The sequence below is a fragment of the Vulpes vulpes genome, chromosome 12, assembly GCF_048418805.1.
Source record: "Vulpes vulpes isolate BD-2025 chromosome 12, VulVul3, whole genome shotgun sequence".
In the NCBI taxonomy this organism is placed as follows: Eukaryota; Metazoa; Chordata; class Mammalia; order Carnivora; family Canidae; genus Vulpes; species Vulpes vulpes.
In genome coordinates, this window is record NC_132791.1 from 111,661,814 (window position 1) to 111,675,434 (window position 13,621).

The 13,621-nt window shown below is 37.6% G+C and overlaps 1 protein-coding gene across 1 annotated transcript; it reads right to left on the reverse strand.

Moving 5' to 3' along the window:
* Nucleotides 1-4,043: 4,043 nt before the first annotated feature.
* LOC112920201 (olfactory receptor 10G9) lies at nt 4,044-4,979 on the reverse strand. The gene has a single exon (XM_025998852.2). The coding sequence runs from the start codon at nt 4,977-4,979 to the stop codon at nt 4,044-4,046; it is 936 nt and encodes a 311-aa protein (XP_025854637.2).
* Between the last annotated feature and the right edge of the window lie 8,642 nt (nt 4,980-13,621).

Genomic DNA, 13,621 nt, shown 5'->3' on the forward strand with positions numbered 1-13,621 from the left:
GGGGTTACCTAATTTAAATTGTTGAAAGGATTATTGCATTGATGATTATTTCGGATAGCATGAGTGAATGAACAAGTATCAGCTTTGGGATCATTATAAAAGTTCCCTTCTTCATTCTGGATTTGAGCCTGATTTTTCCCATATTAGTTATCCACTTTTTATAATTCAGCTACTACTTTTATAATATAGACCATTTTCAACCACTAGTGAACTCAGAAGATAAAGCTTCAAGAAATCAATCAGACACATCATGCTATTACCAAACAATATTTTAAAAGTTCAGGTTAAAGTGGAATGGCACCACTAATAACGAGCCTCAGGGGACAAGTTCAATACTCCAGGTGTGCTATTTTGAGGAGAAACCCAGGAGAATACATCAAAATGTGGCACAATGTGATGAGACATTTGCTCAGATTTCATCGTTCCTTATGTGGGATGCAAACATCAGTTCTCCACTATTTTATTTCTTTTTATTTTTCCCTTCTGAAAACACTTCCAATGGCTCTTGAAGCATACCAACCACACAATGGAGTATTTACAAAATAAGCTTTTCCCAACCATTATTTGATAGTGTAAAACATTCATTATTGAAGTATTAAAATTATCCAACATTTTTCTTTATTTTCTGGAATTTCTTCATGCCATCCTGCCTCTGTCCTCTTTCCCTATTTCTTCTCTTACCCCTTTTTAATTGCACAAAGAAGAAATATGTGAGCTAATATCTGGGTCTCTCATTTCTATATGGATTTTAGGATCAGTTTATCAATCTCTACAAAAGCCAACTGTGCTTTAGTAAAGATTACATTGAATGTGTGGATCAGTTTGGGGAATATTGCCATCTTAACAACATTAAGTCTTACAATCCATGAACATAGATGCCTTTCTATTTATTTAAGTCTTCTTTAATTTCTTTGAGTGATGTAAAGTGTTGTGTTTGCAAGCCTTCCACTTCTTGTGTTAAATTTGTAAGTATTTTTTTGATGTTATACATGGTATACATGGGATAATTTTCTTAATTGCATTTTCAGATTGTTCACTGTAACTGTATAAAAATAGTTAATTTAAAAATAAATAAATAAAATAAAAATAGTTAAAAAAAAAAAAAGAAATATGTGAGCTAAGAGTATAGGAAGACCTTCTGAGTTTCAGAGTAAATTTTGTTGGGCCAATCATATCCCTAGAGAGACAAATGTGGAAGAAGAAGGAAAAAAAGTTTTGGTTTAGAGAAAGGAAGTTTGATGTGATAGCTTTATCTTCAAATGGAAATATCAAAAGAACTCAAGTCATCAGGGACTTGAACAAAAAAGATAGGAGTAGCATGGAGAAAAACAAAAGATGGCCTCTGTGTAGGAATGATATCTAATATTATTGAGTGTGGATTAGAAGCTGAGTCCCTCAAAAAGTAAATATTTGGACATATAAAGGGTCTGTAGCAGGGAGAACATTCTAAAGACATCAGACCAATATAAATGTAGTGGATTAGTACAGCCCTATGACAGTATTTTTCCCAGAGGAACCACAGTTTAATGTGGAACACATAAGTAAACAGATGGGATGATACCGTGTGATGACACATTTGCAGTCTCAGTTAGTGGAGGTAGAGAAGGCACTTTTCATAATCTGTGGGGGGAAAATGTAGTTTCTAACAAAATCCTACATTTCGTTTATAAAATATACATAACTATTCAAAAACCTATGTTTTTGTTACTGCAATAGTTAGTGATATCCATTGATACTGCTCTGCTTCCTCCAAAATGAAATGTTCCTGAAATTAGTGATGATAATGTACAGTAGGTTTTAAAACCATGGGCTTTGGTGCCACATAGCCTGAAATTAAACCTTGATCATACTCCTTACTCTTGCATAAATTTATCAAGTTATCTAACCTCCCTTCATTTTCTAATTTTTTTATATCAACAGAAACTATCTTATAGGGTTCTTGTAATGATTAAATTATAAATTGCCTAGCATATCCCAAGCTTAATAATGTAACTGTTTTATCTCATGATTAATCTATAATAATTTAATTCATAATACTTTTAATGTTCCAGGTATTTTCTTATAGTTAAATTCCTTGAAAGCTAGGAAATACAAGGGTAGCAAATATATTAAAATATTTAATGAATCAGGATGATTTCAATGTCCATAATAAAGTAGAGTAATTTATTATCTATAATTTAAGGTGATTTTTTTTTTAAAAAAAAAACACACATTCATGCATCTTCAAAAATGCAGTTCAGTTGCTGGGCATCATTGACATGATGTGCGAAGGGAATGATTTGGAGAATCAGGCTAATGACTGGTGGCCCCAGGTTTGAAATTTAAAACTTAATTAAGAAATTATTATAGGGACACCGAGGTGGCTCAGTGGTTGAGCGACTGTCTTGGGCTCAGAACATGATCTCGGGGTCCTGGGATCCAGTCCCACATCGGAATCCCTCCAGGGAGCCTGCTTCTCCCTCTACCTATGTCTCTGCTTCTCCCTCTCTGTCTCTCATGAATAAATAAATAAAATATTTTTTAAAAAGAATTTATTGGGACTCAAACCACGTGTATACATCCATTTGATCCTGATAACAGTATTTTGAGAGAGGGTCATTTTTTGAGATGGAAAATTGCGGTACTGAGTATAAAATTATTATCAAAGGATTTGAGCCAATATTTGTTTTGTTTGGATGCAAGTATAGCGTTTCATCCATTACATGTGGATGCCCACAAGTATGGGCAAGGTAGTCATTACATAGGTATTTTCAGGGTGTTTTGTCCTGGCTAGGGTTTTTTTCTGATTTGCAAAAGAAATATGTGGAAATCTCATGTTGACACATTACTTAAATATCTTTTCAATTTTTATCTTTCATGTAGGAAACATCATTGGTCCCAGCCTGCAATGTGGGGTGCTCTTGTCCCACAGCAGGTTGTAGTTTGGGGCAGCTGAATTTCTAAGACCCTAAGATGGTGGGAGCAGGGGGACCTGGCCAGACGACCAGCCGCCACCAGCTGTGGCACAGCATCCAGCATGGAAAGGTTTGGTGCCAACCGGGGACATCTGTCAGGTAGCACAGGAGACCCAGGTCAGAATATGTGATGGAGACTAGGGGTTTCTGCCCTTACCTTCCTGCTGGTCCACCTCACCCAACCTGGGGACCTGCAGGGCTCTGGCAAGATGGCGAATGTTGGCAGTTCCTGAGAGGAACGTGTCAGCACCACAGCCTGTCCTGGCTGACTCCTCAGAGCAATAAGGAGCTGCTCACAGCTTAGAACTCATTCAGTGTGGGAGCAATGAACATGATCAGGATGTGCCATGAAGATGAGTGGTCACACAGGGACACACACACACACACACACACACACACACACACAGCCATACACTGCCATTGATAAACTGAGAAGGTAGTCACACAGTTACAATCATGAGTAAGTGACACTGATATTTGCTGTTGTCCTTGGACACTATGACTAGGAGTGTAAATTCCCAAGTTGTGTACATAAGCTTAAGAAAAACTTAGGTATTAAAAACTTAGACAGAACATAAAGACTCCTAACTCGGGGAAACGAACTAGGGGTGGTGGAAGGGGGGAGGAGGGCGGGTGTTGGAGGGGAATGGGTGACGGGCACTGAGGTGGACACTTGACGGGATGAGCACTGGGTGTTTTTCTGTATGTTGGTAAATTGAACACCAATAAAAATTAATTAAAAAAAAAAACTTAGCTATATGAAAAATACAACCCTTGTGTCAGAGATCCAACCAGAATACTTATTTTTAAGAAGGCAAAATAATGGTATATGTCAATTGTAGCTCAATAAGGTGGAAAAAAACTAAAAACTTTCACAAAAAAATAATTTATAGATAAAAATATAAGCAAGCTCAACATTAATAAAACTTTACTTCTGGTGTAAAAATTCCTCAGACCAATATGTGAAACAAATATTCATGAGTGGATGATTGTGGACAACGTTACCACGGAGAACTACACATGTAATATATTGCAGGTTGATGACTGAATATATCACTTTATTTTATGAGCACATCTACTTTCCAGTGTTTATTTGCTCTGAGACTGTGTTACTTTGTCTTTAAGCTTCAACAGAGCTTTCTTCACTTCCTTATTCCTCAAGGTGTACACCACAGGGTTTAGAAGGGGTGTCAGCACCGTGTAGAAGACTGCCACGACCCCATCCACAGCATCCCTGGAGCCTGGCCTCAGGTAGATGAAAACACAGGGAACAAAGAAACAAAGGACCACAATGCAGTGGGAGGCACAGGTCTGAAAGGCTCTATGCCTCCCCTCTGAGGTGCGGATCTTCAGGATGGAACAGACGATGGACACATAGGACAACACTATCAGGAGGAAGCAGCCCGAGGCCACCACCCCAATGTTGACAAAGATCACCATCTCATTCACGGAGGTGTCTGCACAGGCCAGCCTGAGGATGGGAGGGGCATCACAGAAGTAATGCTGGATCTGGCTGGGCCCACAGTAGGGCAAACGGAATGTCAGTGTGGTCTGAACAGCAGAGTGCAGAGAGCCACTGAGCCAGGTGCCGGTGGCCAGGAGGGCACATGTTCTCCCCCTCATCATGCTGGTGTACCTGAGTGGGTGACTGATGGCCAGGTAGCGGTCATAGGACATGACTGTGTAGAGGAAACACTCAGTGCTGCCCAGGAAGTGGAAGCAGTAGAGCTGGGCCACGCAGCTGTGAAAGGAGATCATCCTGCCTCCTAGAGACCCCAAGGTCATCAGCATTTTGGGCACAGTGACTGTGGAGAACCACATGTCAATGAAGGACAGGTTGGTCAGGAAGTAGTACATGGGGGTGTGGAGGTGAGAATCCACCATGATCACCAGCAGGATGAGGAGGTTCCCCATCACGGTGAGTACATAAATCACTAAGAAGATTGTGAAGAAGGGGATGTCCAGGGCTGGTGCATGGGGAAGGCCTATGAGGATGAATGTTGTTACAAGGCTCCTGTTTGTCATTTTCCACAGCTTTGGTGTCTCTCCCTATGGGAATAGAGAGGGTACACAGCATTTAACTGAAAACTTAAAATCCATTTTCATGTGGCAAGTACATCATCCATGGTAGATAATTCTAGAATTTAACTCAACTTGTCTTCATTATCATCCTCTCTCTCTCTTCCTCTCTCTCTTTTTCTCTCTTTTGCGCACAGAGAAACACAGGCACACACAAATATATGCACACACAGCTACATGTAGAAGAAAGTTTGAAATCCATTATATTAATCTCTGGTATATATCATGAATGAACACAAGCTTAGCAGCATAAAACAATGCAAATTTCCATTCTTACAGTGTTGAGTCACGTAAACTGGGTGTTCTGCTCAAGGTTCAAATCAAGGTGTCAACCGTGTCTGGAATCTCATCTGAGGTCTGGAATCTTCTTCTAAGTCTATGGATATCATTAGCAGAATTCAGTTCCTTGCAACTTAGGACAGAGGTGTCTGATTGTCTTGCTGGCTCATAGCAGGGTTCGTTACTCTCAGCTTTAGAGCCCACCTTCAAGTCCCAACCATCTGGCCACCCGATTAAGTGGCAGTAAGCTCCATCAAAACCAGTAAGAGAACCTCTCTCCAGTTTGCTGTGACAAATTGTGATGTAAGAGAATACATCAAGAGTGTCATGCCAAGACAGTCTCAAGGGGAGACAATTCAGCCAGGAGTGTACACTAAGGGGCAGCAATGGGGTTGGGGGGGGTGGCGTTTGCAATTATCTTTTCTTTCCAGAGTTCATGGGGAAATTTAAAAAAAACAAACAAAAATAAATAAATAAAAATAAAAATAAAAATAAAACAAGAATTTAATTGTTGATAGCACTGCACATTTCAAAAGTCTACAGTACTCCTGAATAATGTTCTCGGGTCCTCATATGCAAATCAGCAGTAGTAATGCCGGCTGAGATATGATAAGTTCAATAAGACAGTAGTTCTAAATCCTTAATAAAGTCTGGTACTTGAGAGATGCTCAAGAAAAGATAATAAATCATACAAAATTGTTGCCTTGTGATACAGATCTACCTGCCTATCTATATCTGCCAATCTATCTCCCAATCTATCAGACTGGGAATGGATGGGAGAATAAATTTTCTTTGAAACTGAGGCTTCTCAGGTTCAAAGCTAGATGTTTGAGGAGCTCTTCATCACTGTATTTGGGACCGGTATCACACTACAATCACTAATTGGTTAAAAAGGAACTTCTATCAAAAGAGGCTGAGAAACTCAACTCCATCACATGATCCTTGTAATCTTCCATATGATGCAGAAAATTCCAAGCCTTGTACACTGCTGGTTCCATGCTTCTCTTACACTAGGCTATCCTTTCTGAGGCTCCAGGAACATAAAATTCATATGTGTCCTCCCAAACACAATCCACTGGCAGTTTTCTACTTATATCCTTCCATCCTAAATATCTGGATATTTTCTAATTTGCCATCTCTTGAGATAATATCTGTCTATCCACCGTCCACTCCTCATATTCATAAATTCAGGCAATGCCCTTCTAAAAGAAGACCTCTCCATCAAGTGTATGGCTCTTATTTATAACCTACTACCTGAGACAGGAAAAACAGAACCAACTCCAGAGGAAAGGATGCATGCCAGCTTGATGTCAAGAAATGTTGGGACTCTGTGCAATGAAAGGTCAGACAATATTGATATTTTTTATTTAATCCAAATTTGTCTTGAGTGCAGGATTCTTATTATTATTGCTGTTATTGTTATTTTTGAAGGAAGACTATGTAACTGGCTCCATAATATGAGAGAAGCCATGATTTCTGTTTTCAGCAAAGCTTAGACAAAATATATCCTGTGTTTAGACAATGTGGTTTAAGCTACATCAAAGCTACAATTTTCATGGGTGAAAGAGAGTGGGAGATTCAGGCTACCAGGTGTGGAATGAAGAAGTCATGGGAATAAAAGGCACAGCATAGGAAGTACAGTTGATGGTATTGCAACAGCGTTGTATGGTGACCCATGATAGTTATGTTTGTGGTGAGCATAGCATAAAGTACAGAGAAGTTGAATCACTATCTTGTATACCTAAGAATAGTGTAATATGATGTCAATTATACACATGAAAACATTTTGAAACCAGATTTTTCAAATCAGAGAATAACAGAGCCAGAATTATCATAATCACCCATATGGATATCAGAATTCAAAAAATGGTACAAATGTATCTGAAATTTCTTCTTTACCAGTGGGATCCCCTACTCAGGATAACTTCACAATCAGATTAGATGAAATAGGAACCTTTTCATTGGGTAAATTGCAAAGTAGCCTAAGACTTAACACAGACTTTCAATCGCAGGTGTCAATGTGTGTGTGTGTGTGTGTGTGTGTGTGTGAGGAGAGAGAGGGAAACACACAGAGAAAGGGAAAGAGAAGCTTGGTAACCCACTGTGGAAGGAGGTCTAACAATGCCCAAGCATCTTATCTCTCAGTGGAAGTTCAGAAGGGAAAGTAGGAAGAATAAGAGAAATCTACTATTTTAAGAACTCACCTTACAGTATATGATTCATTTCTGCATAAAACTCATCTGTGTTTTTTCTTTCTTTCAATTTTTCACTGTCAAGGCAGTAGGTCACAAGTTATTACTCAAAGAACCAGTACACCTATGATTCTTTGGTGGGAAAGAATGGCTCATATCTATTCAAGATTCAGCTAGTAGAAGTGCAAGGAATGGAAACTAAGATGGCTAGATAGGCGGGAACTTAACTGGATTTAGTGTCTAAGGGAATGGATTCCTCTTGGGTCTTCAGATTCCCTTGATGAGCAGAAAAACAACAAGAAGAGACTAATGAAAGGTTTCTGATAATCATGAATATGTTACCCACTATGTTTGCTTTTTGAACCCTCCTGAGAAGAGTTCATTTCTTTCTGAAACTGATATTTATACCTAAGTAGAGGGAAGGAGGACCTTTTCCCCCAACAGGGATACAGATAAACACATAAGTGGTGACTCTCAATATTGTCCAGAATCCATAAATGGTCATCATCTGTTCCCAAGCTCCATTTCAATGCAACTCTCTCTTCCACCATCTTTTTAAGGTGTGTTAAAACATCTAAATTTCCAAACTTGTTTTTTGTTGTTTTAGAGTTTTAGAGTGTCTTCGCTGAGGACACATAACTATTTCCCAGTTGTATAAGTAATAGAGTGCATTGATGTCTCAACTTTTATGTTCTTATAAGCATGTGTAAACACTTGATATACTAAAGTAGTTCTTAATTTGTAAGTAAGCTTTTCATGAACTTTATTGATTTCTTTGTTTTGAGGCAACAGCCTTTTTCTTATCGGTTTGTCAGAACTTTTACAAATAAGATAACTAATTTAAGTTACTAATATCAACGTCTGTTGCTGGCTTGGATACAGTGAAAGGCTTCATCCTACTAATGTTGGTACAAATCTATACAGTTACAGAGCCTTCTTTAGGAAAGCAATATGACAGTAGTTATTGATGTTTAGAATTCATATGCTCTTAATTCCAATAATTCAATTTTAGGAATCTATTCATTGGTAAAAAAACACTAATCAGAAGTGGCCTATTTCAAACAACTGTGTTGGAGATCCTTGCTGGCTCAGTCAGGAAAGCCTTGGACTCAATCCGGGGTCATGAGTTAATGCCCCACTTTGGATATAGAGATTACTTAAAAAAATAAAAAAAATTAAAAGTGTGTGTTCATACATGATTTCTAGTGATGAAACAACTGAAAACCAAGTGAATATCCTTAAAGAGAAATGGTTGAATAAAGTGTGGTACTGCTACATCATAAATATTAAGCAGTACCTGAAAGATTATAACTATACCAGTTAACTCTGTGTGGCTTTCATGAGATATTTTCAATAATGCACAGTAGTGTTGTAAGCACTGTACCATCTTTTTAAGGAAAACAATGACAATTTGTATATTGTAGGAGATAGATAAAGGAGCAGAAGGATAAAAATGAGATTATTGATCTGCAGTTAAGAGGTGATGTTGAAAAAAAAGACAAAAGAGGGAAAAAAAGGAAAAAAAAAGAAAAAAGAAAAAAAAGACAAAAGAATTTTAAAGATGAGAGCAATAATATATCATATATGATATAATCTAATTAATTTAAATTAGGTACATTGTTATGTGCCTAAAGACACCAGAAAATTAAAGATTTGGAAATTGATAAGTTGACTTGCAGTGATGGTCACAATACATATTTTAAGTGTAAAAAGTAAGCTAAAATAAAATTTATACTTCACTTGAAATACATTCTTTCCCTCCCCCCACGACCCACACACACTCATGTAACAAACCCCTAGAAAAGCCAAGTTTGATTAAACTTGGAAAAGGAACAGAAAACAGGAAAACCAGGAAGAATTATTTCAAAATTGTGCCTAATAAGTTTGTAGTGATGGTCCACAGACATTTCCATGGAAAGTTCCAGTCCACGGGGGCTTACCCTCACCACAAGCATGAACATGCTGCAGGATGTTGTCACCCTGCCTTTCAAATCTCTATGCTGCTAATCCTGTCATGGTCATCACCCGAATCATCCTCTCTTGCATGTGCCTTTAATTGCTCTTACTTCTGACCCCAAATCTAGGTTAATATATCTTATTGGTCAGTCCAGATCCCATGACCATGTTCCATATTTACTAGAGGGAATGGGAAAGTATCTGGTACTGCTGTTTCTGTAGCAAAATGCAGGCCCACTTACTGCAAGAGGGTTTAAATGATACATAGCCAAAGTGTATGAACAAATAAGTGTGCCAATAAAGATCCATGCCTGACCATGGCACTGACTGCACACCATCTGTATACATCCTCTCCTGCCTACTTGCATGCACACAATGTCAGCACCTGCTACAAAGCAGTTGTATTCCTCACATCATTCCCTTCACATAGGGAGCCATTCTGATACATCCCCATTTATTCCATCCAGATCCAGATCTGAGTGATGTCAATTCCATCTCTAGTCTGAAACAACTCTAACTCAACACGGTGTGCCTTATGGACAAACTAGTAAAATTTCTGTGAACACATCTTAGATAAAATAATGGACTGCATAGAGAAGAGGAATGAAGCTCTGTAAACACATACATGCCAAAGTAACGTAGAAATATATGTAGAAGTACAAGACTTATTTTGCAACTGGTTATGAGGAAATAGCTAGCATTAAGGACTTCTGTCTTCTTCAACACATCCTCTTATCAGGAAACTCAGCATGTCAATGTTGCCGATAGGGTGAATCAAGCCATTGTTTCTGCAAGACACAACCATGTTTTGATCTTACCAATTTATGCTGCAGTCATTTATGATTAACTTTTATGTCTGGATGTAGTTATATGCAGGGGCTTCCCATGGAATTACCTAGCTTCACTGCCCGTGTCAGGAAGGAAGCAAAGTAGACAAATTACTGCCTTATGTGTTTGCCCAAATACTTTTTCACCCAGAGGATAAATGCCAGCAATTCTACATTTTATGTCAGATGACAGGGCAGATATTTTTCATCATGTAATGGGCCAAGAAAATGAAACCTTGGAGAGCCCCTCCATGTGGAAATAGGAATAGCAAGGGAAGTCGTGTCCTTCATCCTACGTCAGTACATCACATAGATCCTTGAAACTACGTATTAGGTATTTCAGGAGTAAAATGGAATAGAAGAAACTGGAGCATAGTACAAGCTGACATTGCTGAACATTATCAAACTGGACCGGATATTGTGGACTAGCCTAACTCATCCCAAGACAACTAGATGACCCCAACTGTCATTGAGGTGGCAGTTTGTTTCTGTAGGTTTTACTCCCACAATGCAGTACAGATATGAATTTGCAGGTCATCTTGGTTATCTTCTATTTCCTGCACACCAGCTCCTATTAGTGTGATGTCACCAGTGCAGTTAACTGACATAATATTCTGTGTGTCCATAAGTGCATGAGTCACTACAGCTAAATCGTTACCCAACATAACCAAAACTGTACCTGTCATATATGTGATAAAATCCATTCACCAGTCAACGGACATTTGGGCCCTTTACATAATTTGGCTATTATTGATAGTGCTTCTATAAACATGGGGTACATGTGCCCCTTTGAACTAGTATTGTTGAATCCCTTGGGTAAATACCAAGTAGAGTGATTGCTGGAACGTAAGGTGGTGAGTATTCAGGTGTGCACTTGTGATGAGCCCCAGGTGTTGTATTTAATGCTGAATCACTAAATTGTACACTTGAAACTAATATTACACTGTATGTTAACTAACTGGAATTTAGATAATAACTTTTAAAAAGACACACAAAAAGTTAAGTAGGAATTCTTAATTTTGATAAGGATGAATTATCAAAAACATTCTAAAGATAGAGCAAGGGGTAAGTTACACCTTGAGAGAACATGCTTACTACGCATAAACTAAAGAGAAAAGAAAAAGTATTAGTTGTAATATAGAAAAATATTTAAATCAAGAAGTAAAAGAAAAACAAATATAATAGGCAAAAGTCACATATAGACTTTACAGAGAAATGGAAATAAGAAAGGTTGAAAAAGCAAAGAAATCATGCTCAACTTCCTTAGTAATCATATAAATGCACATTAAAACTACAATAATAGAGTCACCTCGGTGGCACAGTCAGTTAAGCATCCAACTCTTTTGACTCAGGTCATGATCTCAGGGTCATGAGATCAAGGCCCTCATCAAGCCCCATGCTCAATGTGGAGTCTGCTTGAGTTTCTATCCCTCCCTCTACTCTGGCCCTCCTCTCCACCCTCTCTTTCTCAAATAAGTAAATAAATCTTTTTAAAAACCTACAACAATATGTAAATCTATGCTTTTAAGATTGGTGGAAACAAATGTGTCATCTGTGAATATACCAAGACCTAGCAAGAATGTGGACCACAAGAGCTTATATATATATATATATATATATATATATATATATATATATATATGAATATTACTCAGCAATTAAAAAAAGAATGAAATATTGCTGTTTGCTATGATGTGAATGCAACTAAAGGGTATTATGCTAAGTGAAATAAGTCAGTCAGAGAAAAATAAATACCAAATGATTTCACTCTTATGTATAATTTAAGAAACTAACAAAAGCAAAGGGGAAAAAGAGGGAGAGAGAGAGAGAAACCAAGAAACAGATGCTTAACTGTAGAGAACAAACTGATGGTTACTAGAGGAGAGGTCAGTAAGGGGATGAGTTAAATGGGTGATGGGAATGAAGGGGTGCACTTGTTGTGATGAGCATGGTGTGATGAATAGAATTGCTGAATCACTATATTGTACACCTGACACTGATATTCCAGTTAACTAACTGGAATTTAAATAAAAATCTTTAAAAAAATAGTCCCTCCTTACCCCAGCATCAGGAAGCCAATCTGGAGATTCTCTCAGTTGCTGAGAACACCAATTCCACCCTCACTTGTGAACAAGGAAATAATTGCAGGGTAATTTTACATTCTGCTAAGGTGGACTTGATTCAGATCAATGTTTTTATATATTATAATGTCCCTTACACTACTTGTAGATATGTATCCTTGATATTTCAACCAATTCAGTTTAGATCTCTCTTCACAGCTAGTGAAAATGGTTTTTTTTTTAATTTTTATTTATTTATGATAGTCACAGAGAGAGAGAGAGAGAGGCAGAGACATAGGCAGAGGGAGAAGCAGGTTCCATGCACCGGGAGCCCGATGTGGGATTCGATTCCGGGTCTCCAGGATCGCACCCTGGGCCAAAGGCAGGCGCCAAACTGCTGCGCCACCCAGGGATCCCGGTTTTTTTTTTTTTTTAAAGAACAAGCAGTAACAGGTGTTATCAGATGTAGAGAAACTTAAATCTCTATACATTGCTTCTAAAAACGCAAAAACGTATAGCCACTTTGGAAAAAAATTTGGCACTGTCTCAAATAATTTCACTTGAATTTACCATATGATCTAGTATTTCCATTTTTACAAATCTTCACAAGAGAAATGAAAATTTATGTCCATAGAAACATGAATTCATAGTAGAATTATTCATAATAGCCAAAACATGGAAACAATTAAGTCTGTTATTCGTTGACTGGTAGATGGATTAAAAAAGAGAGCATATTCAAACCTTGAAATAGCATTCAGCAATAAAAAAGAAAAAAAAAACACTAATGCAGTTCATAAAATGGATGGAACTCAAAAACAGTGTGCTAAGTGAAAGAAGCAGACAGAAGCCAGACACAAAAAGGCACATATTGTATGCTTCCTTTATGATGACAATCTATAAAGAGAAAATGTAGATTACTGGGTGCCTGGGACCCAGCTAAGACAGGGAATGACTACAAATGGTCAAACAGTTATTCCTGAAGTGATGGAAATGTTCTAAAATTCAACTGTGGTAATAGTTGCACAACTTTGTAAATTCACTAAGCATCATTGAATTGTATACTTAAACAAGTGAACTTTATGGTATGCAATATATACCTTAATAAGCTGCTGAAAAGAAAAATCTAAAGAAGGAAAGTCAACTGAGTGACACAAAATAGCATTTAAGTAAATGGAAAGATAATGTTTGCTCAAGAATGAGTATAATAAAACATTTAAATTTCTCCTGATTTTTACAAAGTTTTATTTTGAAATGTTAAATTTACAAGAAAGTTT